General features: G+C 38.4%; 1 protein-coding gene across 3 annotated transcripts in view; it reads left to right on the top strand.

Moving 5' to 3' along the window:
• The window catches only part of SPAG16 (sperm associated antigen 16), a 399,263-nt gene that overhangs the window by 76,958 nt on the left and 297,135 nt on the right, over positions 1 to 25,170 (top strand). For all 3 annotated transcript variants that reach the window (XM_083841616.1, XM_083841615.1, XM_083841614.1), the window contains one exon: positions 536 to 666. In XM_083841616.1, coding sequence (XP_083697742.1) covers positions 536 to 666 — 131 coding nt within the window. The remainder of the gene's footprint in view (positions 1 to 535; positions 667 to 25,170) is intronic.

Raw genomic sequence — 25,170 nt, 5'->3', positions numbered from 1 at the left:
GGTATATTCTTCCAGTATGGGGTACATAAATGATACTTATAATTAAAACATCAGGCCAAATTTGTTACTTACACCTGTATCATTACACAAACTCTGTTCTGTGTATAAATGACAGCAGAATTTTATTTGCCATTTTTAACTCTATCTCACAGCATCCACAGTGCAGAGTTGCTTCTTTCCTGCTGCAGTTATGCTGAACTACGTAGGTGTTTTTTTCTGTTTTGGGGAAGAAGGTGTTTTGCTGGTATAAACAGTGAGCTTACAGGAATATAATTATAGCAGAACAAATTAATAAATCTGACAATACTCAATTGTTCACTACAGGCACCGGTCTTCGAGATACGCCTACATTCAGCTTTAACAATATATATCAAAATTGATAAAATCAGAACAATAGAGAATTAAAAATTGATGAAAATGAAGCAGGGTGAAAAAATAAGATAAAATCGTGCTTTTAAATAGTAACATAATAAGTAGTACATTGCTTGAACTTATGTAACTTTTCTGATAATTAATAATTTTATTTTTTCTCCAGGATTCAGAGTTTCCTGTAGATACTCACGCGAACTCATTCCTTGCTCGTGCTAAAGAATGTACTCAACCCCTGAAGTCTGGAGAGTATAAACTGGGCAACACTCTAAAAGTGCACGACTTAGCAGTGAGCTGGTAGGAGTTATTAACAGTACATTAATTTTGTTGTTATATGCGTGTTGACTCTTATTTTTGAGCAGGCCATTCATAAGCTTTTGCTTTAAGTAGATTTTCCAAAAAACTACTGGCCCCAGTCAGGGGATGTTTTCTGAGGAATATGAAAGTAGAAGAAATGATCGTGATATTTAGTGGGAGCACAAATGCAGTAAAACACGTGGGCAGAACTGTTTACAGATTGAGATTCATCTTGTATGTAAGAAGGGTGGGATTTGGCTAGCAAATATAAAAATGGGAACCAGGGATGTCTATAAACTCTGGTTCCAGAATGCTGAATTATAATGCTGAATATTTTTGCAATTTGTATTTGATTGCAGTTTATTCCCTTGGGTCAAAAATCAGAAGAGTTTAAATTTAGATTAGCTTGAGTGTGCAATAGCCTGTAAGCAATGACATTTCAGGGCTTGCTAGCTGCAGGCTGAGGAAGAATAAACATAAAAATCTTTGGGGAAAAAATGTACTAGTATGGAAGATGAGATATTTCTTACTAATTGTCTAGGTATTAATAGATTTTAAAATTTATTAAAAAAAAAAAATAATTCATTACTTTTGCCATTCAGATAAGTTTCATGTAGCACGATACTGTTCTTATTGCACACTGACTGCAAGTAGATTACTTCCGAAGGTATCTCCCTGGAGAAAAACTGTATTCCTACATTTACCTTCAGTAGCTTAGTATCTTTTTGCATCTAAGAACCATACTTCAACATAGCTATGTTTTAAAAGTCTAAAAGCTTGGGCAATTCATTTCTCATGCAGGGTAAAAGTTTGACGATTGACTGACTTGTCAAAAAATTAGCGTTGTCAAGAAATAGAGTATTGCGTCGTTTAAACAGCACTGAAAATCAGGGCCAAGTAAAGCAGTGACACAAAGTAGAAAATGTTTTTTGGGTTGGTGGATGTAAGGTAAATCTTGTCTGTGAAAATGGAAACCATCTTTACACATTTAATAAATATAATCCAAAGTTCACAGATTTTTATTTTTTTTTAGTTGACATGCCATATTTTGTGTTCACTGTACTGTTTTCAGTTTTGCTGGTAGGCTTCTGCTTAGTCTCTCAGATACTTGGTTCTGGTTTCCCATCTGGTTAGTTCCTAACCTATACTCTTAAAGTAATATTTTGAATAATTTTCTCTTGCATGGTTACATTGGGCCAATCAGGAAAGAAATGCATTGTCACTGTGAGGAGGCTGTAGCAATTTCACCCCAAATGTAGGTGGGTTATTGAGCTTATCAGAAGAACAGTAGGTGTAAGAAGGGTGTAGGGGATAGTAAGGGGGAAGATTCAGTTGGGAGAAGGAAAACACTTCCACACTTTTTAAGATTTTCAGTGAATCAGGTAGAATAATGATCAAAATAAAATCTTTACAGGTTATTTCATTAGACGACTTACGCATGTGATGGGCAAGTATAATGTAATTTTCATGCTATGTCTGTTAAAAGTTTTTTACCTGCAGTAGAAAGCCAGGTTTGTGCTGCAAACTTTTAAATGTTGTTGCAAATTATTTGTGAGTATTAAAATAGATAATATGTAATTGCGTAAAGTGATAACTTGTATGCTAGTCAAGAAAGGACACCTCTAGCTACATTCTGCGGTTACCGTGTACTTGAACAAGAACAGGTAAGCATAATACGTGTTCATGTAAGAATATTCTTTGTGTTCCCTATCTTTCCTGAAAGATATTCTTCTAATTTACTGAAAGCATCTACATCCAGTGCTTCTTGTAATTGCTAGAAGAGATGATCATGTGTAGAGGGAATTCTGACTGCTTTCTACAGTTAATAAACGTGGGTATCACACCTTAAGGATACAATACCACTTGTGAAAGTAATTTACTGGTTACAAATAAATTGGATGTCTTTAAACTTATTTGGAAACTCTTTCAAAACTTGCTTCAAGAAACAGCAACTAAATGGGAGAGAAAAAAAAAACACAAAAAAAACACTACAGTGGGTACGTGTATTTAATTTCATAAACTAACAAAATGATGTTGACTTTTGTGGAAAGATAATGCCTTAAAGAAAGTGAGAGCCTGGGATAGAGCTCTAAAATTGAAATGCTGATTTAAAAAATGTAAAAATATAAATGTATGCAAAGAAAAAAGCAATATTAAAGTGGTCTTGCGCGAATGTAAACACTACAAAACAGGGACTATAATTGAACATTTCATTTGCTTAAAAATCTCTTTATGAGCGTGTTGGATCACAGTGTCTATATGTTTAACTCTGAAAAAGAACATTTGCAATTTCTAGACATTTTAATTAAAAAGCTTTCCCTATCTGTATACCACTGCTTAAAGTCTATCTTCTAGAGTGACTGGAAAGCAAGATATTTTTTTTCTTCTCTTGCTAATGCTAAAGGCTATATCGTAGCCTGGTTTGTTCAAGGTAGGTCATTTTTGACAGTCTCCCCTCTGGAGTATTTTTTAACACCTTCCCCAATTTCAAACAATTTGACCGAGAAATAAAAGACTCAGAGTACTAGATCCCTGTGTGCTTCAAGGAAACAAATCTCTCTGTTGACGAAAAGGATGCTTTTAGTACACCACTGGCCACAGATAGCTAAGAATTCAAAGAGGGGAGAGAAGATGTGAATGCTGTGTTTTTGGGAACAGCTTCAAATGGAGCTCATACCTTATTAGATGCTATAGAATCCAATCTCAAGGCATACAGCTAATGCACATGGCTTGGGTTATCATTTTTGGTTTGACAGAGCAGCTGTTCAGTCCTGAAGCTGACTTTCCTCAGAAGTCCAAGAGGTTATTAAATGCATAAATCGAGATTTTTCAGAGAAAAATAACTTAGATTAAATTCTCTGTGTAGGGAATTAAGTGAAAATGGTCCATTTAAAGAAATGCTGAACTTCCACTAAATGCATTTAAAGTAATTATGACTGTCTATTTGATTTTAAAGACAGAAGGTAGAAAGTAGTAGCCACTAGATGAGTATTGCTTTTGTAGTTTATAGGATAGATAGAAAATATCTTGTCAACTTAGGAGGAGACCAGATTTATTTTTTTGATTTTTTTCACCAAAGCTAATAAAGACAGAACAGAATCTGTTTTGTGTGTGTATTACTAGGATCCTTTACATTTCTGTAGCACCAGCAAATAGAAATGCAGACTTCTTGCATGCCTTCCAGCTGATGTAGATTAGTTCTGCAGACCTTCATCAGTATTCAGTGAAACTTGTATTTGTGTAGGAAAAAGAAATCCCTTGGGAAACCGTGTTTGCTTTCTGCCAAACTGAATGTGTTTCCCACTTCTCAAATCTTCACATAGGTACTCTTCTCCTGCATTAAGCTCACATTTCTCCAGTGTCCTTGTAAATATCCTCGTAAATCTTACTCTGCCTACAAGGAGCACTGTGAGATCTATAATGCATAAATGATCTTCTCAATCTTACTCGCTTACTGTCCATTTTCTCCTTACCTGCTGTCTGCATCTTTCATGTAACCGCAAGGGGTTGGTATGGCTTTCCAAGGAATGTACTTCTGCCTCACTATATGCAGTACTACATCTGTCATAATTAATACTGTATCCACTCGGGAAAAGAAAGATGCCAGTGCAATCTTTATTCAGGGCATTTTTAGGGATAGGACAGTGTTGGAAAATAGGAAAATGTCATATATTATTTTGGAGAGATACTCATCTAAAGTTCAACTGAAAAAACTTGTAGTAATGTCCTGAGAGTTTAGCGCAATACTATTTTTAGCATATAATTCATTTATTTTTTATAGTTAGAAAATAACCTTTTTCCCTTGTTGTTCTCTTGCTTAAATCTTAGATCAGGAAATTAGTGTTGTGAAAATACTGGCTTTTGTAAGTTTACTTGTGACCTTTTATAATGCCTCTTAATTCCAGCAGAATGCAAGCGAGGGCTCCGTCATCTTTTTCCTTTTTTGTTATATTTTTAAGATGTCTCCTCCTCTTCATTCCCTCCCACACATGGCACACAGAGGTTACAATTCTCCATTCAAAGCTTATTTGAGGTTTATCAGGTATAGCAATTGTCTCAAAAATGACTCTTTTGGTTGTGGTTAGAAGTATATGGCCTATTTAAAATGTATGCTTTGCTTAGTAAGTATATTTGCACAAACAGAAAATGTATTTATATTATTCTTGTTTACGTCTAACTTCATGTTCCCAAATCCTTTATCCTTGTTTGATATTTTGTAAAAGAAAAAGATAGAAAATCGAAAACGTTCTGCCTAGTCACGGTAAAAATATGAAGCTGGAGATAAGAATAAAGAAAAGCAATACAAAATGTTTAGTGATTATCTAGGCTTTCCTGATGGGCTCAGTAAAAGATAAGTTTTCTGTGTAGACTAATTCATCATTATATCTTATTATTACTAGTTTTCCTCAATTTTTTTATCAGTGGATTCCAGAGAAGATTTTTAAAACTTATCTCCTTGGGAACCATGCAAATTGCCTTGCAGTATAAAATGTGTAGGTGATTATATGAGACTTATTCACAAATTGAAAGTAAACTTAGCCTTGTGGTGCTGTGTGCAAAGTTACGGAGGTAGGACAACAAAAATTGTGAAACTCTGCACCCTTTCCCTTTTAGCTCCTATTACTTTTTCTCCTTGTTTACGTACAACTGCATGTGTACTGATACACACAGATGTGCATACACATGCATATGGAGGAATTGTCTTTGCAGAAAGAATACTTGGTGAGTGTTAACAGGAGGAACTTCCTTTTGAAATAGCTTATAGTCTTACGTTTCCTGTAAAATGTGATGGTGCTGGTCTGCATCATTTCTTTAGTTTCAAACTGTGGCGGAGGTAATTTTGCAGTAGTATACAGAACCATGCATTTTGTTGTTTCAGTGAAACTTTGTCTGTGTTCTGCATTAAGTTTCTTTCAGGCATACCTCCTGGTTCTGTTCATTTGTTGGGATACCTCCCAATTTTCCATTTCATTCCCAAACTTCTTTCTTCATAAAGCTGTATGTGGGAGAAGCAGGCCATTAAGGTTTGTCGTGCATAAACACAGTAACAGAAGTAGTACAGATCAGTTCATTAGCAAACATCTTGATAGTTTTATTTCTGATGCCCCTCCCATTTGGAGGGAGCTCAATCTTAACATTTCAGGATGACTTCCCCGTTGCTCCTTTATACTCTTCTTTATTGTTATGCCTATACGCTTCTGACAGTGGTTAGCTTGACAGTTTGCTGAGACTGCTGCATGTCATACTGACAAATGTCTCCCTTTTTTCCTGTGTTCCGCCCATTTGTTTCCATCTCTGTTGTCTTACAGAGGGTGAAGTAATGTCATTTTGTTCCATGTCTGCATGATGCCAAGCAAAATAGGGCCCATCTGCCAAGAGGTGATCAGTCATACAAATCATATCGTGTCTTCATATAACGCAAGCTAGAAAAAAAAGGATTAGAAATTCAAATTTCATGGGGTGGAGTTTCCTGTCAAAGAGGAGAAATTTAGGTAGTTAGAAGACTTCTTATTTATTTATTATTTAAATCCTCTACTTGTTTCCCTAAAGCATGAGAAAAGAATTTTATTAAATTTCATTTTTCCATTAACAGTGAAACTGTTTTTATTAATTATGCCATCATGTGCTGATTTCCTGCATGAGTAGACACTGTGAATTAGAGATTTGCATTAGCAATATTAGCTGCTGCTTGATTTTCCTATGGAAATGATTCCTGATTTTAAAGGAATATGACATATGATGTAGCTATTGCAGATGTTTAGCTCCAGCACAGCAGGCTTTGAAGCTTTGCTCCATGATGACCATGGGGCATTTCTTCCACTCCCTGCCTTCCCACTTCAGTGATTCAGAAGCTACCCTTTTTTCTCCTGTTTGGTTTGTTTCGTATCTTACTCATTCTTAGTTCCAACACATGCTTCATACTCAAGTCCCATGAATTTTAAAAGTGAGTATGTCTTTTTTTTTAAAGTATGGATTTCACAGCTTCGTCTGAGTTTAGCTCCAGAATGGATTTTTTTTTTCTTTTTACCAAACCACTCTGGAATCCTGAGGTATGTACGTTTTTCTGGGACTAACCATCCCAGCATGTGATCTTTCATGTTAGCGTGTTCAAAATATTTTCATAATTTGGCTGAGACAAATGAGCACTTGTCTAAAAATCTCTTAAGGAGAGAAGGCCCTTCCTTTCAAGGCCTTAGACATACCACTAAAACCAATGTATGCCCATGTAATTTTGTACGTATATAATTTATAATGTTGAACCTTTCAAAGACTTAGGCAAGGAATTGCTTTTGTATTAGAACCACAGGTATCCCTTTTCTGTTATTGTTCTCCAAAAGCCAAGGCCTTAATTATTTCTTCAGTTTATATATAAAACAGAGTTTTTTTTCAAACATGAACAACGTGAGTCTCACCTGCATGCAGAATTACTCAGTCCCCTGCTACCTAGGTATGACTTGCATTTATAGAACATGATATGGGTTGCAAATTGCTTGAACAGTTGCATGCAGAGGTTGGTGATGAGCAGTGCGAAGTCAAGGTGGAGGCCAGTAACTAGTAGTGTGCCCCAAGGGGCAGTACTGGCTCTGATCCGGCTCAAATCCTCATTAATGGTCTGGATGGTGGGCAGAGGGTACCCTCAGCAAGTTCCAGATGGCATGAAACCGGGCAGGGTGGCTGGCACCAGAGGGCTGTGCTGCTGTCCACAGGGACCTGAACAGGCTGGAGAAGAAGGCTGGCAGGAACCTTCTGCACTTCAACAAGGGGAAGTGTCTGTGAAGTTGACGAGGGAATATAAAGGTGTGTTTCCATTGCAAATAAATGGAGGTTTTGTCCTCCTGCCAAAGAACAAGTGACAAAACACCCCGAAGCCACCAAGTGTCATGGGTACAGCTAGCAGCACTCCTGCCTGCTGTGGGTTGTGAAGGATAGGCTCTGTCCTCACGGAAGCAGGTGGGACTGGTGCCAGGCACACAGGCTGGCCGTGGGGCCCTTCCCCAGAAGCCTGGGTGCCCCCTGATCCATGATTAGGTGGATCAGCCTGAGTGTCAGGGCTCTCAGCAGCCTGGGTGTCCGTAGTCTCAGCAGCCAGCACCCGTACGGGGAGCCTGAAGCTGAGTCAGGGAGTGCCGATTGCCAGGCTGCGGCGGGCAGTGCAGATTTAATTTAGATCTAACACGCAGTAAAGACAGAGCAGGCATATCTGTGCCTGTGCTCGTGTGGCTCTGACCATCCTGCTCGCTGGGACCTCACGTGCATGCTTATCTCCCCGGCCTTCCTGCGAGGCGCTATTATCCTCCTGTGCAATAATTCCTGCAAGATTACATAAGTGGAAGGCCCCGAAATTAAATTCATGTCTTCTGAGTCACAGTTCAGTGCTCTAAATTTCTATTTCAGGGTATCAGTGGTTTTTATAGAAATTAAGTTCTTAACTTTTTTTCCGCGTTTAGGCCCCCACCACAACGGAGAGATTATTTCCTGGACTTCAGTCTGTTCATTATCATACAATGTCTCTGTAACAGCTTTAGTGCAGCTTATGTGGAAGAAGTACTCGTAGGAAAATGTCAAATGTAGTTTAGCTCCCTGTAATGCGGTTTAATAAGGAGAACAAGTGAGCTCTCTGTGAATAATCAGTGAGCACAGCGCGGATCACACTTGGATAAACCCGGGAAGGGCTTGGCGCGGCGCTGGTGTGGGTGCCCGGCTCCTGGCTATGACCCTTCAGCCTCATCTGTAGCTCTTTCGACCTAGCACAGTTATACAAGGAGAGAAGTAAATGTTCCCCTTTTTTGCCTCTTCCCCCATTCACCTGGGTAATGTTCCTTCCTGTTCCTCTCTGTAAGTTTTTTGGCTATCCTAGTTTCAAGAAGTCTCTTTGTTTCTCATTAGCTTTGCCTGCAACTTTGGCCACAAGTGATCGCTCCTGCGGGAAGGCCTTGGCCATCACTTTAATGGGCAGCTTGAAACCGTAACAGCAATAATTTGAAGTCGTATTGTGTTCTTTATGGCGTGCACATGAAATGAGCTGGGCAGCTCGGTAATTTTGTTAGCGAACAAGCATCTTTATCAGAAAATAGGAAACTTTCAGGGAAGGTCAACAGAGGGAAAGTACATAGTATTTTTTTTTTTACTAGTTACCTTCATAGTTTTTGAGGCAGACTTTGCAGAAAATCATGGAAGTACTTGTTTATAAAAACATGATTGTAAAAAGAGAGCCTCAACTTTATTGAGGCTCTTGCATATTCTCCATAGACTGGAAGGTATCGTGCATGGTAACTGTCAGCAATTCTAAATTTGGTTTGTGTTTTTATTCCCTTATTTATTAGTAGTTTGTGGACAAGAATGGGGTTTAATAGATTGGGTCAATAATTTTCAGGTAAGTGTTTAACTTCAAGAAACAGCCAGCCTACGATGAGCCAAATATTTTGAAGAACAAATATGATTATAACTTAGGATTTCATTGAAATATCCTTATTTTGAACAAACATAATTTATAAAACAAATTAAAAAAAAAGGAATTCTTTAGCATTTGTCATACGGGATGATGCGCTAACTTCTAAGGAAAGATATTTTGAAAATAACTATTAAAATTTCTTCTATGATGTGTAAACAAGATGTTAGGATTTCATTGAAATGAAATATTTTTGTGCTTGAAAAAGAATCTGCATGGGAGAATTCACACTGGGGAAATCTGTGTTCTTTGTTTGTTTGTTTGTTTTTAAAAAGCAACAGAACAGAAAATTTAGAACAGAAAAATTAGAAAAATTAACACTTCAGGATTTCCAAAAGGTGAATAATACCTATCTTGACACTTCAGTGACTGATACAATTATAACAGCTATGTTCAAAAAGATTCTCAATTAATGTACAATACTAACTTTTCTTGGAAGTTGAAAATCTATTTTGATTTCTATTATATTTTTAGCATCTATTCAGAGCTATTCTTTGTCAAGAAATGTGGAAGGGAGTGTTTATCTAAGAACCCTTGTTTTGATTCCAGATTTTAATTTTGTAGTTTTTCTAGTATTTGGCAATACATTTCTACATATAAAGAAGGTCATATGTATATTTGGAAAAAGTATTTTTTCATAAAATTTTAGGTAATCATGTCAGGACTTTGTTTCTGACTCAGATATTCATATATACAAATAAGCTATACAGTTTGTTTTCTGGGAAAGAAAGGAGCATCGCTGAATGGTGTTTTTGAGAACCAGAGCGTGTTCAATGCGTAATACAGTGTGATAGAGAAGAAGGATGAGGAACACAATGAAAATATAATGCCAAATTAAAATTCATATATTCTAAATAGAAGTGACTTACACAAATGCAGTGCTTCAAAGAATAATGCAAAATGTACACAAATCAGGTGCTGCTCCAAAATATCATGAGGTTTCGCACGCTGTTTAAGTGAGGAATTCTGTTTGCTAAAACGTTTAAGGTATTGTAATTAATGCCATAAAGTACTTCTTGCTTTTTTGATGCGTCTTCTAGAAATGGTAAATTGATCTAGTAGTGCTTCTGATCTTTCCTTGTTCTTGGTGGGACCTATGAAAAGATGCTGTGCATGTGTTAGAATCCTACTGTACTAGTTGTTCCTTTTCTATTGGCTGAGGTAATAGAAACTGAAATCATCCAGCATTCGTTTTATTACTTGAGTGTAGAATCACTAGAGATTTTAGATATTTATGGTTGCAATGATAAACACTACAGATAAACTAATTACAGATAAACACTAACACACAACTACATGTAAAAATGGCAGTTTGTTTCCATAGCTCGTCTCTCCTAATCGCTTTGGCTTGGGAAAATCACAGAATCACCTAGGTTGGAAGAGACCTCCAAGATCACCCAGTCCAATCTCTGACCTAACACTAACAAGTACCCCACTAAACCATATCACTGAGTTCAACATCTAAATGTCTCTTAAAGACCTCCAGGAATGGTGACTGAACCACTTCCCTGGGCAGCCCATTCCAGTGCCTAACAACGCTTTCGGTAAAGTTCTTCCTAATATCCAACCTAAACCTCCCCTGGCACAACTTTAGCCCATTCCCCACCCCCCCCCACCCCCCCCCCCCAGAAAGAAGCACTCACACAACCCCTGAGAATTGGCAAGAGCTGTTTATTGCCGGGACATCTTGCAGGCAAGCCTGCGGGATGTCCGTGGTGTTTGGTGGCTCCAAGCTAATGCTTGCGATGGAGCCTGAGCAACGAGTAGGGGGCTCGCCAGGCACTGCTCCGATGCTGTTGGTGCAGTCGGATGGCAGAGCACAAAGACATGCCGCAGTAGTCCAAGGTCTCTTCTGGCTGAAGTGGATCCACTTCCATTGGTTCCTCCACATCTGGTGGATCCAGCTCCATGGGCTCCACGGTGTTGGGTAGAAGGCTAAGCCAGTCCTTGCCCGGGACTGCCCAAACGGGATGCCTTCCATCCGGAATGTTTTCAGGCCAGGGTGCTGAACCAGGGGGTCGTCTGGTTCCATGGCTTGATCCCATGCCACTGTTGGCTTGATTTTCATACATGAGTCCGATGGTGCCATCTGGTTTATGGCCATTACTGGGTCCCGCACTGTGCTCTGGACTATGGGCACGCCTCTGCTCCCTGTGGCTGTCTGCCTGATGCTCCTGCCTTCGCCCCACGTCACCATTGCTCCTATGGTAAGGCCCAGGGCTGGCCTGTTCCCCACATCGTTGCGGTGCGAATGGTACTGCCTGTATGTGTCTGTGGGCTGGGCGCCAGAGGTCCCTTGGGCACTGGTGTCTCTTGTGCCACCGGCGCTATCCCTGTGCCCACGACACATCTCCTTCTGCTCAGGTGCATTCCTTCTTGGTGCTTCACCGGACTGCATGGCTGTCCTCGCACACCAAGGAGGCCTGCTGCTCGCCTTGCTCTTCTAGTCTCCTTCCTGCCGCACAAGCTGGCGGTCAGAGGGCCTAGAAGCTCAGCGAATGGTGGGCCAGCTGCAGGGGGCCTGTTTTATAGGGCCCCGGGCAGTGGTGGCCACTGTGACCTCAGCAAGCCTCTGTGGTGGAGTGGCCCACATGTGGCCAAAGGCGGCTGTGTTGGGAGCGGCTTGGAAGCTGCCCTCACATGGACAAGGAGGAGGGTTGGGGGGGGCTGAGGCTGAGGGCCCCTTTTCTGGGGCTGGCTTTTTGGCTTGCCAGAGAGAAAGGCTGCCCCTCGGCCACAGGGACTGCCCTGCACCGCCCATCCTGTGCCCTGGGTTTATTTTTAACACTGTTTTTTAGGTAATTTCATTCTATTCTTTATGGAAAAGAACAGAAGCAAGGTGCATCTTCAGCCCTAATTCCCATGTGTGCTTTGTGCTCCGAGTGAAGAATTTCTTCCTCATGTCACATCTAATCGAAATCTCCCCTTCATTTGTCATCTATGTGTTTTGTCTTGTGGGATGTTAATATCTGAAGATTTAAAAAAAAAAAAAAAAAAGCAAACATGCTCAGCTGTTTTTTTCCATTATTTTAAGTATTCTTAAAGGAGGTTTTCGATTATTAAAATGAATGTAGTACTTGAATTATAGTAGCTGCAAGCATCTCTGATGAAAAGCAGGGGAAATATGAGGAATGTAAAGAAAAACAGTATATTTGCTTGTGTGTTTGAGTAAATATGTAGCTTGCCAAAAGGCAGAATTACTAGTGTGTGGACAAACTTGCTGAGTTGTTGAATGAAAGTTCATCAGTAGCAAAAAGCAGTAAGGAGAAATACCTGTAAAAGTACTGAACTAATGGGGTCATTACAAGAATGTTATGCAGTGTTCCCTCAGGACATTCACATGATTTTGTGTCATAGGATAATCTTTAAACTAGTATAAAATTCTTGGGATTATTCTCCATAGCCATGCAATTCTGGGGTTTTGCCCGGCACAAGGCAGAAGAAAAAGCATGCATGGTCTTAGCCAGTTTTGTAGACTTCTTGTGAAGACCAGAGCTGACAAAGCTCTGTACTTAAAATAGTGAGGGATTACCTTATCTTTACCAGGTGTTCCTGCCTAAAAGATGAGGTAGGACAGCAGTCCTGTGTGGTTTCAGACTGTAAACTGCCAAGAAGAAGCACCTCCAGCCTTACAGCTTCACTGCCTTGTCCTCTGTGCTCTTGTCCAAGTTATCTTGTTGTGCCAGAGCTCAACTTGTGTAATATTATTTAAGATATCCTGTTGTGGAAACGTCAGGTATGATTGCTAAATGCTGACTTGTTAATTTTTTCGTAAACTAGATTATGGAAATTACTCCACACTTCCACTACTGTCCCATTTGCAGGTATGCCTGTGTATTTTCGCATTTTGTCTTTATTTTATATAAAGGCATGTGTTGACTGTGCTTTCTGTGTATACGTATGTGTGTATATATATATATATATATATAGTTTCATAAACTTTGCAGCTCCTAGTGGTGCTTTTCTTTTTTATTCTATTATAATGGCAACATTTGCTTTAAGGTAAATTCTGAAAATATCAATATTGACACACTTTGAGCTTGTGCAATTGTTGATAAGATTAATAGAAAAAGAGTTGAACTTAGTGTGAAAGGTGAAGCTTAAAAAATATTGAAAGATGTTCAAATGGTGTGGAAGGGGAGCCAATTCCCATGGGCTTATGGTTTGAGATGCCAAGACAGACTTAGAAACATTCGTGTCACCTGTTGACCTGTTCTCAACAGGATTCCTTGCTTGTTCCTGGTTTCCATTGATAATCTTTTGAAACTATCTCCCTGGAGAATTTCCAGCATTGTATTATAAAATGTCAAAATATAATTGGTCAGAAGAGCGAGCAATACAATTTTTTTTTTTGGAGTGCTTTACCAAAGTTTGCCTTCAAAAGAAAACAAAACCACCTTTTTCAGGAGGTTGTCACTTCTGTACCCAATACCAATTTTTATAATGGCATTTTAGGCTTAGAATTTACATATTTCTTCACTTACGTAACAGAGTTTGGAGTAAGATACCACTACCAAAAATTCAGTGACGCATTTTAAAACTCTTTTTTTTTTTTTTGAGATGCTGTAAATTTAAGAGGCTATGCACTGTCTGTAATGGGTGTTTTTATTTTGTTTTTCCAGGCTCTAAGTATGACAGCCTGCTCTGCTACTCACAAGCAAGTGAAAGACACATAACTGTGTTAAGTTATATCTGGATTCATTTATGGAATGGGCTTTATTTGCTGCTGTTAGAATTAATTAGGACTGGCATAAAGCTAGGTAATTTTTTTGAGTATCATGATCAGATCACATGAGTTTCATGTTCCTTACCTATGCTAGTTTCTGTGGGGATTAGCTAAGGAGTAAGAGATTGCTAGCTAGGGATTTGGGAACTCTGAAATGGAGCAGACCTATGGCAGTAATAATGTTATTTGAGTGTTTTTACTAATGTTCAAATTCAGGGACAAACTTGTTATATCTCATGTGCTCAAAGTCTAATTCAGACGCAGCTTTCAGCAGCTCCTAGGCAGGTATATAAATAAGCATCCATATGAGAACAACTCCTGTGTAGACGCTTGAACAAAATGACCAGGTTGCCTTTGGGATGCTTGGCATATTCTGAAAATGTGATGCCAGTTGTAGATATTGATAAAATTGGAAAACGTGTAGAGCGTTTAGTTCAGTCTTAAACTACGTCATTAAATTCACAGTAAGATTTTGCAGTCTTCAGTGTAGGACAATGTCTACTGAGCTAACATCTTGATTTTCATTTTACACTAATGGATACTAAGTGCTTGAAGAGTAGTTGCCAGATATTTTCTTTTGCTGTTTCACAGCAAATTAGACTCACAACTCTAACTTTTACTCAAAAAGATTTCAGTTTCCAATTCATGGGACATAGACAGCAGTTGAACAGGATTTAGAGCTTAGTGATATGGTTCAGTGGAAGACTTGTTAGTGTTAGGTCAGAGGTTGGACTAGATGATCTTGGAGGTCTCTTCCAACCTAGATGATTCTGTGAATAAAAATGTCAACCAGGTGAAAGTCTAAGACTGTGTTCATCCCTGTTCAGTTGTGAGTGATCATAGTCATGAAAGTTGATAGACTGCAACACTGGAAGCCAGCTTGTGCAAGTATCAGGGCAATTTCTAGACTGAGCTTCTGTACTGGTGAAACTTGTTGCTTGTTTTTCCCATAAAAATAAATACATCTGTCTATGAGATGACATCTTTTAGGCAGAAACAGTCCAAAGCAAAGCAACTTTGCTTTATTAGACTGTATAGCTCAGTATTGTGCACATGGCTGCAGACAGTTTTTTTTTGTCCTGCTTTTTTGTTTGGATTTTAAAATGAAATTTAGGAACAGGTTGCTTTTAATATTTTCCAATAATTTCTCGTATTGAAAAAAGCAAGCTTGTGCTTTGTCATGAGAAAGAGGGAATATTGGAAGTGGTCTTAGCTGATATATAAAAATATCCTTTTTAAATACCCTTTGAAATGGCACAGCTTTGAGAAACATAAAACAAAGAAAAATAAATGTCTTGGAGTGCATGACAAGTTATTCTACATCCCAGATGTAGCAACTGAAGGGGAGACAGTGCTCTGTGCAAACACCATACCAAGACTTTTCTCTAGGAGTGTGATCAGCAAAGCCCATCTCACCTGGCCTGGCTTTCGTCAGTCTCTCGTTTCTTCCCAACACGCAGCTGCAGGAGATTGCTCTTTGTTCTTGGTACTTTTAGAACAGGGCTTTGGCGCTATGTGTTGCTTTTGTTGTTTTCGTGCTTTTTGGGTCTTTGCTGGGTCTTAATTTCATTAAATTGCTGTTAAGGGATGCCTCACTCTTGGTATGCTGCTGCATGCATTGTGGTTTGCTATATTAATTATCTCAGCAGAACACTTATACCTCTTTTACCTGGTATTGGAGAGAAGTTCCCTGTCACTGGGCTCTTACTAAGCAAAGTAAACCTCAAGGCCATGCGAGGTAATAAGAGCAGCTCCTGCAGTGTCTGAAGGTCGCTGTGGCTCTGGTGTAGCTGATACCATGAAGTAGCTGTGAAGTGGTGCCTCGTATGCTCTTGCACACGTTGTGGTTTGCGTTTGTTTCAGAGCTATGGGGTGAAAATACCAGGAAACCAAACCTCATAATTCTGCTGTCCAAACAACTGTAAATCAGCTTTTAAGACAACTTTAAGACAGTTGGTGAAATTTTACAGGAATCAGTAGGTGCCAAACACCAGTGTTCTCCCAACCACTGTTATTTTAATGCACGCCATACAAAAATGTCATCTTCAGTAAAATATATGCATATTTATACAGCTATTAGATACATCAGCAACCATAAGCTGTAGGAAAATCCTCAAAAAGCAGAGGTGCCATCAGCCAGAAAACAAATAGCACTTGGTTCACCCAACCAGAAGCATTTCTGGTGGAGCTTTGTATAGTTTCAAACTAATTTATGCAGCATCCTTTATTTTCAATTATTTCTAAGTACAGCATTGAGTGCAGTGTTACTAGCTGGCTTCACGGGAAGTCAGGGAGGCCAGGAAACTTTTTCTGTGGTTTGAACAGTGTTTAAGTAGATTGCTTCCCTATCACAAGACAGATAGTGGCAGAGAAAGGACAAACAAGACAACAGTAAATGAAGAAAGATTGATGGCCACTGAGATCTGTGAGAGCTGTTTATCCAAAAATAACTTCCCTGGGTTTCTGAGTAGTCAGGAAAAAAATATCCAAGGAATAGGTTGTTTTTAACCCTATCCTGGTGGACTGGGAAGCAGTTAAACATGCGTGGAAACTGGTTTGCCTCAGAAAATGAAAGTTTGATGGCTTCTGGACGGGCTCTTTTAACTTGCTATACACTGTTGTGACGTCATTCAACCCCATTTTGTTGCATATTGTTATAGTGTAAAGCAAAACACTGAGGTGTGTGTTTCAGGTATTTGAACTATTCTGTATCTTACAGTGCAAGGCATGGTGTATGTGGTGGTGCACTTCGAGACAGCTTGCACTATTGCTGTTATTTCTAATTCCATTCTACAAGTTTAAGTGGGTATTTACCCCAAGGATCTATCCGAAGACCTTGTATTCAAATGAAGACCAAGAGGTATTGTTAATATGATCTAAGAGAATAAAATCAAGACTGAGCTGAAGAACTAAAAGGCTTGAAAGCAAGAATTGGTGGGGACAGACAAGGTTAAGTGTTTTTTTTCTCTTCAAGACATGTTTTGTCTTTAAGAGATTGTAAAGAAAAGTGGCTTAGTTTTAATGCCTGCACATAGTAATGGGGAAGGAGTTGTGTGACCTTGCATTTGAGAGCTTGAGACATGGGTGAAACCGGGTCGTGCACAGTCGTGCTTGGGGTAGGCAACCTGGGTAGTCATTGACATTTTCTGAGTGCGTTCTTGTGATAAGAGTTGTGAAGAGCCGTCTGAATTAAACACTAGGTGCTAAGTATTTCAAAACCATTTCTAAGCCATGTTCATCATTGTCAACATGGTTTTAATGTAAAAAAAACCACTTCATATCTGTCTTGGTGTAAGGTCTGGTCTAGACCTGGACCTGATCTGTCATCATTTTACAAATTCTTTTTGCAATTGGATCAATCAGAAAAAGTTGCATTTTTTATTTTATATATATATATATATATATATTATTTTTTTTCCTGAGAGTATAGCTACCTACCATATATCTTACCTTTTGGTGAGAAGTAAAAATACAGTGAGATGAAGCTAAGGTAGCTCTGGTAGCTACTAAAATTCAAGTTCAGGAGAAAAACTTTTGGTCTATAGTTTTGCTGTTCCTGTCTCAGTCCTTTTCTTTGGATGGGTTGAAGAAAATGCTCTGTAAAAAGCAGGGGAGAGGAGGGGGAGCACAGAATCTGTGTTGAAAGGACATACTAATGAAGCATGTTATTGTATAGTAGCAGTTACAGCTCATGTTAGAACCTTAGCTCTAAAAGGCTTATTATGTATAATTGTGTTCATAAATCATAGTAAATTTCCCTAGCATTTAAAACAAATTTTAAATATAGTACTTGTGTAAGCTATTTTGAAAGTCTTGCGGGAATTATTTAATGTTAAACTGAGGTTTTTGGTATTTTAATGAGCTGGCAGTATGTGTGGAGCGGTTTGGCAGTATTTTAGTTTCTGTAGATTACTTGGATCTGCTAATTAATACAGCCCTTTGAGACCTTTTTGTGAAGATTAATGGGTTCCCAGAAGAATAACATTTCAAATGCTAGAGATCTGAAGGGCTTTTGAGACTAGCACTGTTTTAAATTACGCCAAAGTTTACTAGATTAAACATTATCTGTTGAAGGAAGAAGGACAGAAATTCACAAGAGGCACGGTAAAGATAAAACACCCATTTATACTCATTTTATAAAACATGTAAATTAAAGAATTCTTAGATAACATTAAGATCTAAAAATAATGGAACGGGAGGGAAACATCTCCAAGCAAAGCCTAGAGGAAGAGTTGTTCTCTTTGCAGGAAGATGACTGCTTCCAACCATAGCACAAATCACTTTTTTTTTTATTGGTCACAGACTAAGCAGGCTTCCAATCCCTAATTTACTTTTAAATAGACTGTGAGTTGTTGATGTGACCTGTAAATTCATCCACATTACTGTAATCACACCTGCATCTGTACCATTGTCACTTCCAATTGGGTATCACTGTCGTCTTTGGAAAAAAACGTGTAGTGCGATGTAATGTCAGCTCTGCTGACATACAGAGAACGCCTGAACAGTGCCTAAAAGCATGTCTTACAATATCTTGCAGAGTGTGTATTCTTTGCTGTTTATTGTCCAAGTCTTTTATATCAGTTCTTCTGGTCCTCTGCGTTATTTTTGTGATTCATTTTGAACTTTTTAGCTGGATTTTACTGTATGGCAGTTGCAAAGGCGGTTTGGGTTTTTTTCCTGACTCAGGTTTTAAGCACTTTAGTATAGTATAGACTGGAGCCTGATGGAAACAGCAATCTACCTAATGCTTTTAAGAAACACGTAGGAAACAAGTTGACATTTATTCTTCCCCATGTGTTGATGTGTCATTTTCAGTGCTCAGTGGCACATTCATTAATGAGCATCCTTTTTCAAGAGTGAAGTTAAGCTTCAGAAAGACAATGGAAAGGAGCTTCATCAGCTTGGGGAAAAAATATGTATCTACCTTAAAGTTCTTTTACACTCTTGGTTTATCAATGCTGTATGCTTATAATATTTTTTTATATTTTCAGGTGTAATTTAGGTAGGTGTTTTTTGGGTGTGTGTGGTATTCGTGTTTTTTAAACTTTTGTTGTGGGTCGTGTGGGTTTTGGCCTGTTTACAGATTCTTTGGGGATCATCTTCCTTGTAGAAATTAGGCAGAGGTTGGGGAAAACCTGACTTTTTCTTTGTCTTTCCACCTGATGATGAGTTTTCCATCACTTGAAGCCTCACTGTGACTCTTTCTACTGCCCCACCTGCTGTGTCTGGGGAGCTCTTGGGGAATGAACCGAAGAAACTGGAATCATTTCATTTACATACCCTTTGTGACTGCTTGTTTCCCCTCTCTTGGTGAGGTCAGGCCAGGCATTACACTTCTGCAGAGAAGAACAAGGATCACAGATGAATATGGCTGTCACAAGTATAACTGCTAAGAACAGAGGGAGGTTTGTTGGCCTTTTGAGCACCTCCGCATTAATTTTGGACTGTGAGCAACTCTTTGCTGTCCTTTTTGCCTTTGAAAATTTTTCTTTTAGATACTTTGGAGCACATATAGATGGATGCTTATCAGTTGGAAAGCCATCTTTTCTAGATAAAAGATAGACCTTTGAGCTCTGCTATGTTTGCTGAAATGAAGTATTATGAGGCTCTTTTCTCAGGTGCTATCAGTAAGCTTCATACTCTTTTAATTTAGAACTATGGTTTTATCACCAAATTGAGAATTGACTTTTTGTGTTGAATTAGATTTTACAGGACCCATCTGTACCATCAACAGAATGTTTCAGTGGTGGAAAGTATTTTAAAATAACGAATTCAGTTTTAAACTTGATTTGAAATGTTAATTTGCTTTGGAAAAATTTGCATGTTTCCCAGCCTTTTGTAAGGTTTAGGTACCTGCTGCTTACCGAGCAATTTGCTCTTGGGCTGAGTGGACTGACAGACAGGTTTTGCCCCAGGTGAAAGGTTCAATCAGTGAGTACTTTTTTCTGGGTCAAGAGGCATCAGCTTTAATACAATTCTCATTCTGTGCTGTTACAAGCCCCCCAGAGTGTTTTATTACTTCCAAATGCGGTAAGTATAGAATAGTGTTAGCGGTAGGTGATTGGACGACAAATGAAAGCTCTTTCATTATAAAAATGGGATGTTCAAGGCATTTAGGAACCTCTGTGAATTAAATGGTACAAAAGGCAGAGGAGCTGAGAAATCTCAGCTTCTTATCCTGCAAAAATGGAAAAGCTTACAGAATTCAGGTGATAAAGCATCTGTTAACAAGACAGATGAGGCTATATAGACTTCAGGTTTTGCTTTCTGAAGATTTATGCAAATTTACTGTGGGTATCCTGCCATGATAACAGGAGTGTTTGGAGGGGAAGAGTGTTTGATAGAGGCATTATGATACTTAATACTGTGAGAGTTCTGATTTAGTATCTTTAAAAATGAAACTGTTCTGAAGTCACATATTTGGAGACTTGTTCTTGCAGCTGAAAGATGCCTGTTAGTTTTGAAATGGGGTCACTAGCTTTAAGAAGCAAAATAGTTTGTTCTGTCATTAAGTAGCTTGAATAGGGAACATGCAGTGCTAAATCACTTGTTCTCCTATTTAAAATCGATCAGGTCTTTAAATACCAGAGTTTATTTGCAGTGAGCTGAAGTTGCACCATCCTAGTGTTGGTGATTCTAATAATTAAATGAAAGTTTCATGAAACTGCATTGTTTTTTGCTTTTTTTTGTTGTTGTTTCAAGTCTCATTTTTTGTGACTGGTTGAGAGAATCCTTTCCTCTAGCATAAGAAAACAAAAAAGCCCACAACCAATGGAAGAAAGATGCTGTGGGAAACAATCCAAAACCTGGGAAATCCTTTTTTTTTTTTTTTTCTTTTTAAGCTCCTGTTTGCTTCTAAAATCTATACTTTTAATTGTGACTTTGATTTTAGAACCAGTCAGGATTTCTGCTAGCAATTCAGTTGATTTTGGCAAAGGACCCTCCATTGTGTTTGAAGTTCAGGTCTGTGTTTTCCACTGTAGAAAGACGGCTTTCATGTTTTGATGACTTTTGGCTTTTTTTTGGTTCCCTTGATTACTTTGAGTTTTAAATATTCTTTTTCCCTATGACCATCTCAAACATTGCTGTCTCAGGTTTCATTTGGCTTGAATAAAAAGTCCTATGATCAATTGTCATATGTTAACTAGTGAATACCTGAAAACCTTATATTTCAATTTTAACTCTAATTACTGTTTTTTGTCTTCTTTTCATTGCAAGGCTCAGCCTAAATAGTACTTGGACAAAGGTCCTGTAACACTTGGCAGCGTGACCTTTCCTTTCATTATTCTTTATATTACTGATGTTTAAGTAACCCAGTAGAACAAAATAATACAATGTAATTTAGATTTTTCACAGAAAAGTCAATTCTTCATCTCCTATGAACCTCCATACATGTCCATGATAGGCATTTAAAAAGCTGTTGCTAGATTATACAGGAAGAACTTGACTGCCTGCATTTCATAGTTAAGTAAATTAAATGGAGTCTGGAATACTTCACTATTGGAAAAATCATCTAATTCATGCTGAAAATGAGGATGGGCTTTGAGCAGCACCATACTTTCACATAACAACTTAATGCCTTTCTGCTTACCCAAAAGGCAAAAATTCAATGACAAATGATGGAACTGCAGTCTCTTATTATATGCTGTGCTATTATCAGTATTTTATTCTGACACGCTGACATTTCTTGCGTGCTGCAATAACCCCAGTCAGCAGGAAATACACAAAATAAATAATTGCAACTTCTCCATTAGCATAGTATAGTTTTGTACACTACACGCTGAATAAAATGAGAAGAATTAAGAGTTACAGGCAAAAGCCCCAGAGCAATAATGATTCAGGCATATTAAATTAACAAGTAATTGCATTAAAATCAAGTCCCAGTCCTGACTTAATTCACAGCTCTGAAGTTCTGGGCTCCCATGTTTCTTTTATTCGTGGGAAATGGAGCTTGTTTAGAAGGTCTTCCACCACTCAGCAGTGTAGCCTTACGTTCAGTTATTGTCTAAAACGTGAACACTGTCAGCAATGTAATGCCTTAATGCTGAACTGGATGTAGGGCAGACAGTTCTGGGACAAGAATGTGGCAATAATGGATACCCAGGGACTGGGAGGTGCCAGGTCCAAGGGAGCTTTCCAGCCTTGCATGGGACAGAATGAAGTAGTCTCTGAAGCCATCCACTGCTCCGAAAAAGAGATGTGGGGAGTGCTATCCCCTAGTTCTCTACGCAGGGGGTAGCTCAAAGGCACAAAAGGGCAGAAGCGACGCAATCTGCAGCTGCTCAGAAGTAACCACAGTAAGTCTCTGCGAGTGCCTTCTGCCTAGGTGCTTCACAAAACGCTGGGAATGTGGGCAGGCTGTTGGGTGGCTCTTCTCTCCCATCCTGCCTGGTACTGTGCTGCTCTTCAGTGGAGAGCTGAGTCCTGCATCCTTTCTGCTAATACAGCAGCACACCGTATGGCAAAATCTGTTTGGTCAGGTGGGATCAATGGGCTGTCATCACAAGATGTTATTTGAAATTGAACTGGGGCTTCATTTCTCTTCTTAGCAAGAGTTTGTAAGGGTAAGCAAGCAGAGGAGGAAAGAAATTGGGAGGGAAGGTGAAATAAACTTGTGTATGATGAGTAATATATTTCTGTTGACAGAATTCATACTTACTAGTTCGATTTCCTGGAGAAAATGAGATTTATGAAATGATATGTGTGAGAATATATGTCTTTATCTGTCACTGCGCTTATTTGAGGAATCAGTGGCCACATAAAATTGAGATTAGGGAGAAAGAAGAGATCATGTAAAGTGCAAAAATTGGGCAAGATTGCTCTGTGATCCCACATGTATCTAATGCTAGAGAATCCTTGTGATTTAGAGATTTTATGAACACCAGAAAAGTTGGAAGGCACTGGAGTAAGTTTTCAGTCAATGATGAAATGGATATTGTAGAGGACAGGGCTTTGTGAATTCCTTTGCTCCAGAAAATGCTTATTTCTTCATGTGTATCATATTCATCCTGAGGTCTTTCAATAACTGTATCAGCGTTTTTCAAATACTGGAGTTTCTACAAGTTTTCTTCCAGATGGAAAACTTGAAAGAAATGAAACATTTTACTAGTAAATTCAGCAAGTAAAGGTGGCCTACCTTAAAGAACTTTTTTTGGACCATTACCTCTATATGCTGTTGTTTACATATTTTGATGAAAAGCATGTCATTTGGCTTTTTTAGATTTCTGCCAGAATGCGCTAGGTTGGCTTTGCCAGAATTGTTTTATTTATTTATTTATTTATTTTTATTTTTAAGAAGTCAGGTATCTCTGCTCCTTGTGGTACATTAGAATGGTATTGCTATACCAGTCAAGTCAATAATGCCTTAAAGAAATCTAAATCTCAGACTTGGAAAATTTCTGTATGGTTCTCTTCAGTATCTTATATCTAGGATCAAGAACTAAGCAAAGTGTTAGACTTAAAACTTGCAGTGTATGTGGTTGTATTTTTGATGACTTCTTCAAACCTTCCATGAGTTCAGCTACAAATGTGAAAACAAGGAATGAGAAACTCTGCATGTTCAGTGTCATTTCTTGCATCTTCAAGAAACCTAATTTACACACATTTCAAGGGCTGTAACTATAATTTTCTGAAGCTTGCATTTTATATCTCTTAATTGTTTAAGTGGATAAGTTCTGGATTTTATGTGCATTTACTTTCGAAAGTGGGGTGGTTTTCTTTCCATACTTGCTCATTATGTAACATCTTCAAAATTTAATACAATAAAGTAAAAACTACAGGAACGATATATGCTGAAACTTAAAAAGAAGCGTTTGATGGTTTTGGTGCACGTTATTATGCTGTACTATAGGTAAATTTAGTATCTATGCCATTAGTATTTTGTTTAATAAAATTGAATTCAATTATCTTCATATTTTTTTCCAGCTGCTAAACGTAATTATTTTTGTCTGCCTTTAGGGAATTTGAACTACTTGATTATGGTTTGAACAGGAGGAAAAAAAAAACACAACAAAGCTACCTCTTTCGTCAAGTTGTTAGCTGCTTAACAGTCTTCTGGTACCAATGAACCAGGCAAGAAAAATACTAAAAATACTAAAAATGAGGTACAGTAAAGAGATGTGGTAGGAAACATCTTGTAGAGGTGTCACCAGGCCAGGGCTTCCCCATCCCAGACACAAGTGGAGCAGCAGCCTCATAACCTGCTATGTGACAGGAGGAGTATATTGTGGGTCTCGCCCTGTTTCTTCCATGAATCTTGGGTTATATGTTCGATGGCACGGATGTAGTATATAAAAACCATTAAAAAGGTCTTCTGTGGGTTTAAAAGAGCTGACTGCAATTTCAGTTGCTGCAAGAGATGAATGATGAAAATGAGTCAGTGTGCTTTACATTCAAAGGCTTGAGGGAATAATAACCAAACCACATCTACTAAGGTCACATGAAAGATGAAATTTCTGTTTTTGAAGAATCTAAACTGTGGAAAGTACATGGGATGTAATTACTTACAGTGAATGATAAAGCCATATACAGTGGTTCTGAAGGTCCAGAGATTAACTGCTCTGACAGAAAAGACACCAATTAAGGAAGGAAGAGGGGAACGGGAATGGTCTTTAGAAATAGACATATTAATCAGTAATAGCTCTACAGAAGTCAGTGCTTTTACTCCAGACCCAGTTCTGTAGCTAAAGTGTTTGAAGATCTCGGGGGGACAAAGGTGGCAAGGTGAGGTGCATCCTGTAAGGTAATCTGAAGCTAGGAGATGACTGGTTAACCAAGCATCGTTATTAAACTGATTCTGTTCTCCAAATAGAACCTGGTTTTCCAGTGAGGTGGGGGAATAAGCCCCCTTCTTTTCTCATACCATTCACTTCTTGGATCATTGGTGATGTTCAGAAGGCTCTAAGTTCATGTGCTTTGTGTGTCTACATTTATGGCTGGTTTCCATGGATTCTTAAGGCAGCCTTTTTTTTTTTTTGGTTTACTATAATTTGTCTATTCAGGCTTTCTAATCAATCAGGTACTGACATATGAAATTTTCGGTGTTGTTAGTTTAGCATCTGGAAGGTTGAGATGAATTAGATTTAAATGTTATGTTGCTGTTAAAATTGTATATGTCAGACGATAAAATTTATAGATGCAAAGGTACTTCTGCATCTGGCATTATATAAAAACATTCATTCAAGACTCAACACCAAATTTTGGAAAAAAAAAGTTACTAAATGTGTTAAAACATGCTTTTCTTCAGTGATTGACCCAAAGTAGTTCTTCAAATGTCACTTCAGAAATTGTCCTCCTAATCGGGATTAAGCAGACCAATGGACATCCTTAT

This window comes from Anser anser (genome assembly GCF_964211835.1).
Source record: "Anser anser genome assembly, chromosome: 6".
Classification (NCBI taxonomy): domain Eukaryota; kingdom Metazoa; phylum Chordata; class Aves; order Anseriformes; family Anatidae; genus Anser; species Anser anser.
Note: the sequence above shows the minus strand (reverse complement) of the source record. Positions and strands in the feature narration are given on the sequence as shown.